At 38.2% G+C, this 4671-nt stretch overlaps 1 protein-coding gene across 1 annotated transcript; it reads left to right on the top strand.

Moving 5' to 3' along the window:
• The first annotated feature begins 3607 nt into the window (after positions 1-3607).
• On the top strand, positions 3608-4018 carry LOC117171079. The gene has a single exon (XM_033358129.1). The coding sequence runs from the start codon at positions 3608-3610 to the stop codon at positions 4016-4018; it is 411 nt and encodes a 136-aa protein (XP_033214020.1).
• Positions 4019-4671: the final 653 nt, after the last annotated feature.

The raw sequence follows: 4671 nt of genomic DNA, 5'->3' as shown, positions 1-4671 counted from the left end.
GGAGCTCTTCTTAATATTTTGACACCAAAATCATGTCGATACACCTTACCGACTGCGAGTAAAGCCACCCACGCTTTAACTTGACAGACTGTACATATATTTGTTCCGTTGCATAGGTTCACGTTGAAAGGTAGTTTCGAGAGAAATTATAATGAGAGAGAAATTTGCAAGTTTCATGTTATTAATTTTGAGTCCTAAATAATTTTTTTAATTTTTCAAGGTGGTTTTCCAACTTTTGAAACGTTTTTGGTGACGAGGAGAGTGAATGTATGACTTAGGGGTAGTTTTTGGGTAACGTATTATATATTATCGGAGAGCAAAGAGAAGAGAAAAACAATATCAACTAACAGTTTCTTCTAAGTTTGATTATTTTTTATGTTTTTTTCATACATATGAATGTTCTGCTGCATACGTTCACGTGGAAGGGTAGTTTTGGAGAAATCATTAAGAGAGCGAAATTTTCAAGGGTCATGTGATTAATTTGAAGCCTTAAAACATGCTTACATTATTACATTTTTCTCAAGAGAAGCCAGCTGACAGAGAGGCTCCTGATACAAACATCACAACTGCATTAGTCAGTTGTCAAACTCAACCTCCAACGCAAGTCGTTCTTGGAACAGCTATCATCGACATTTTAGACAGCCAGGGTAACTACCGCCCTTGTCATCAATTTTTAGATTCGTGCTCTGAGTGCTGTGCGATAACTGAAAAACTATCAACTTCGCTAGGGTTACATAAAAAACCAATTGAGATTCAATTAAATGGAACACAAAATTTGCAATCCCAAATAAATATTCCACAACCGCTGAAGTCAAATCGCAGTACGACACAAATTTTAAATTAAATTTAGATTTCCAAATTTTCAAAGAAATTTCCGATGCAATGCCTGTCATGCCTATCAACCGGCACTCTGTAAAGGTTCCGAACGAGATTTTTTTGGCTGATCCCGACTTTCATATTCGTCCAATGTCGATATTTTAATAGGGGCTGAATATTTTTTCGATTTGCTCCTCGTAGACAAAATTAGGGTTCCCAATCAAACCGCAGTGCTCCAGGAAACTGTATTCGGTTGCATTTTTTCTGGACGATATAATAATGCTCAATTTGCTGAACGGCAATCTGAAACTTCAAATAAAATCGCATGCAATCTTATTAAATTTCACGATTTGCCTATTTTATTAGAGCTAAATAAAGAAACTTCGAGTAAACTGAGGTCAGACGAAGAACAGTCACCTGAATCTCATTTTTTACAGTCGACAAAACGATTAGATTCCGGGAGATATGCAGTGAAAATGTCCTTTAATGAAAAATTCGAATCGCTTGTAGATTTACGGAACATCGCGTTTCAGCGCTTTTATGCGCTTGAACGGAAATTTGCAAGGAATCCTGAACTTCAAACTCATTATGTTGATTGTTTTCAAGGTTTTTGGGATAAAAGGCACGTGTCACTGCTCAGTAATCAAGAGGCTTCTAGGCCTGGTTATTATCTTCCTCATCATGCGGTAATTAAGAAAGGTAGCCTGACGAAAAAGACGCGAGTCGTTTTTGACGGCTCCGCGAATATATCGACTGGGGTCTCGCTTAATGATACGTTAATGATAGGTCCGACTTTCCAAGACGATCTATTTTCAATCGTCGCTCGTTTTCGGTTACATTCTGTTGTAATCACCGCGAATATTCAACAAATGTTTCAACAAATCCGCCTTACTGAAAATGATAGGATTTATCAAAAAGTTCTGTGGCGAGAAAGTCAAGCTGAACCGATTAAAATATATTCCTTAAACATTGTCACATTCGGTACTGCGTGCGCACACTTTTTAGCGATTCGCACATTGAATAAATTAGCTGACGATGAAAAAGATGTCTTTCCAAAGACCGCGAAAATTCGCAAACGCGACTTTTATGTCGACGACTTGCAAACCGAAGCAAAAAAAATTAACGAAGCTCGTCAACTTCGAGATGATCTCATTAATCTCTTTAAAAAAGGGGGATTTAATCTACGCAAATGGACTTCGACTAAGCCCGAATTATGCCAAGATTTTTCAAATTGAACCTCAAATAATTATATATCTCCGGATACTTCCTATACAATCAAGGCGCTAGGAATTCATTGGAATCCTAAACCTGATAGTATTTTATATTCTGTCAATTTGTCAGACTTCATTGATCGCGCTACGAAGCTATCCATTTTATCTCAGTGCTCAAAACTCTTTGACCCCCTACGATTGTTAGGCCCAGTCATTGTTGTAGGCACAATTTTTATTCATTAGCTTTGAAAACATAAATTAGAATGAGACGATCAAGTTCCAATTGAGATTAACGAAATATTGTTAGAGTATAACAAGCAATTACCGTTACTCAATACCGTGAGATACCAGCGATGCATAACTCTCGAGTCCACGATTGAGCACCAATTGCACGGTTTTTGTGACACGAGCGAGAAGGCGTATGGGGCATGTCTGTATCTTCGTTCAACAGATAATCGTGGAAATTCCCATTCTCAGATAATATGCTTGAAATCACGAATCACTCCACTCAAAAAATCACTTTGCCCAAACTAGAGTTATACGCCGGTACGTTACTCGTGCAGTTCTTCAATTCCACGATACGCTCACTTCAAGTAAAAATTTTTAAGACTGTTTTTTGGTCAGATTCAACCATAGCTTTAAATTGGATTAACACTCCCCCTCATACATTGTTAACTTTTATAGACAATAGAGTTTCCGAAATTCAGGAAACGACTCATTCTAGAGACTGGAGACACGTTCCATCTCTCTAAAATCCCGCGGATTGCATATCACGCAGTCAAAGTCCTCGTGAATTTCTAAATAACACTCTTTGGACACACGGTCCCCAGTGGGTGCATTGTCACGAAGACAATTGGCCCCAACATAATTTCAACACTTCAGACGTCCCAGAAAAACGTTCAGCGAAAACCATAGTATCTTTTACGATTACTCAAGCGGGAATTAATATTCTCACGAAGTACAGCAAGTTTAAAAAATTACAAAGAGTCCTCGCTTATGCCTTGAGATTTATCAGTAATTTAAAAATTAAAAATAAGAATTCTAGACAAACGGGTCTACTGATACTCAATCTGAGGTTTTTTGCGAATAAATAACAGATTTGTTTAAAGGTAAACAGGTGAATCAAAAAAGCAGTTTCTTCCATTTCAATCCTTTTTAAGACGACGAATTGATCAAGGTCGGTGGAAGATTAGATCGGGCTCTGATCCCCGAGTCACAAAAACATGCGATTATTCTCCCGAAAAATCATCACGTCACGAATATTATTCGAGATTGCGTCACTTGTTTCCGAGCCAAGCCTCGCGAGGTAAATTATTTCATGGGAAATTAACCGAAAACTCGACTTTCATTGACGCGATCGTTCCTTCACGTGGGCGTCGACTTTTGTGGTCCATTTTGCACAAAAGAGCATCGTCGAAGAAATAGAACAAAAATAAAAACATACGTATCGCTTTTTGTTTGTTTTGCTACAAAGGCAGTTCATTTGGAACTCGCAAATGATTTAACGCCAGACACATTCCTCGCCTGCTTAAAACGCTTCTTTACTCGTTGCGGAATTGCACAAACAATGAATTCTGATAATGCTACGAAATTTTTTTGGTGCGAACAATGAATTAAAGAAACTATCGAAGCAGGTAACTGATATGATAAAACGCGAAAAGGTTCAACAATTTTTGTTAACCAAGGAGGTTAATTGGCGCTTCATACTGCCGAGACCTCCTCACTTTGGAGGAGTCTTGGAGGCTGCAGTAAAATCTTTTAAACACCATTTTGTTCGAAAAGCTGGAACCACATTGCTCACGTATGAACAGTTTCATACATATGTCGTTGAGGTCGAAGTAATCCTCAATTCGCGTCCACTCACCTTATTGTCACCCGATCCAAACGATATCATCTCACTCACCCCAGCTCATTTCTTAATTGAAAGTTCTTTGACTGCTTTACTGCAAGAAGAATTACGCGTTGTTACAGAATATCGCCTAAACTGTTGAGAATTGGCTCAACAAAAACGACAACATTTCTGGGATCGATGGCATGAAGAGTATTTGAACGAGATAATCGCTCGCAGCAAGTGGAAATCAGCGACTGATCAAACCAGCATCGCTATCGGAACTCTCTTCGTTGTCAAGGATGACAATCTTCCCTCGTTGAGGTGGAGTCTCGGACGCATCCTCGAGCTTCACCCTGGACGAGATAGAATCGTCCGAGAAGTAACGCTTAAGAATACATCTGGTACCGCTAGGCGAGCGTTGAAAACACTTTACGGTAAAATGTCAGCTTATAAATAAGTTCAACAATTGTTGATGAACTTAATTTTAATCAACAACAAATGCTTTAGGTTTCAGATTTTCTTCTCTTAAAAAATTTATTTATTTATTTATTTATGGTTTAGTCTCCTTCTAATCTTTTACTTTGACGCCGAGCACGTTCTTTTACGTACTCCATTTTTTTCCCACCATCCCTTCCTTCCAACATTTAGAGAAGAATCTATTGTCTCCACCCTCTCAATTTCCACCAATAATCTTCAAATACGCTCCCACTTATTTACCAAAATTTCCCACATTTCCTTTCTTTCGAGATTCGATATTCCAGTCAGCGAATTCAATTATTCTGATACCTTCGTATAGTTAAGAACTTATCTTGT

This window comes from Belonocnema kinseyi, chromosome 4, assembly GCF_010883055.1.
Source record: "Belonocnema kinseyi isolate 2016_QV_RU_SX_M_011 chromosome 4, B_treatae_v1, whole genome shotgun sequence".
Lineage (NCBI taxonomy): Eukaryota > Metazoa > Arthropoda > Insecta > Hymenoptera > Cynipidae > Belonocnema > Belonocnema kinseyi.
The sequence above is the reverse complement of the archived record's forward strand: the minus strand, read 5'-3'. Positions and strand labels throughout refer to the sequence as shown.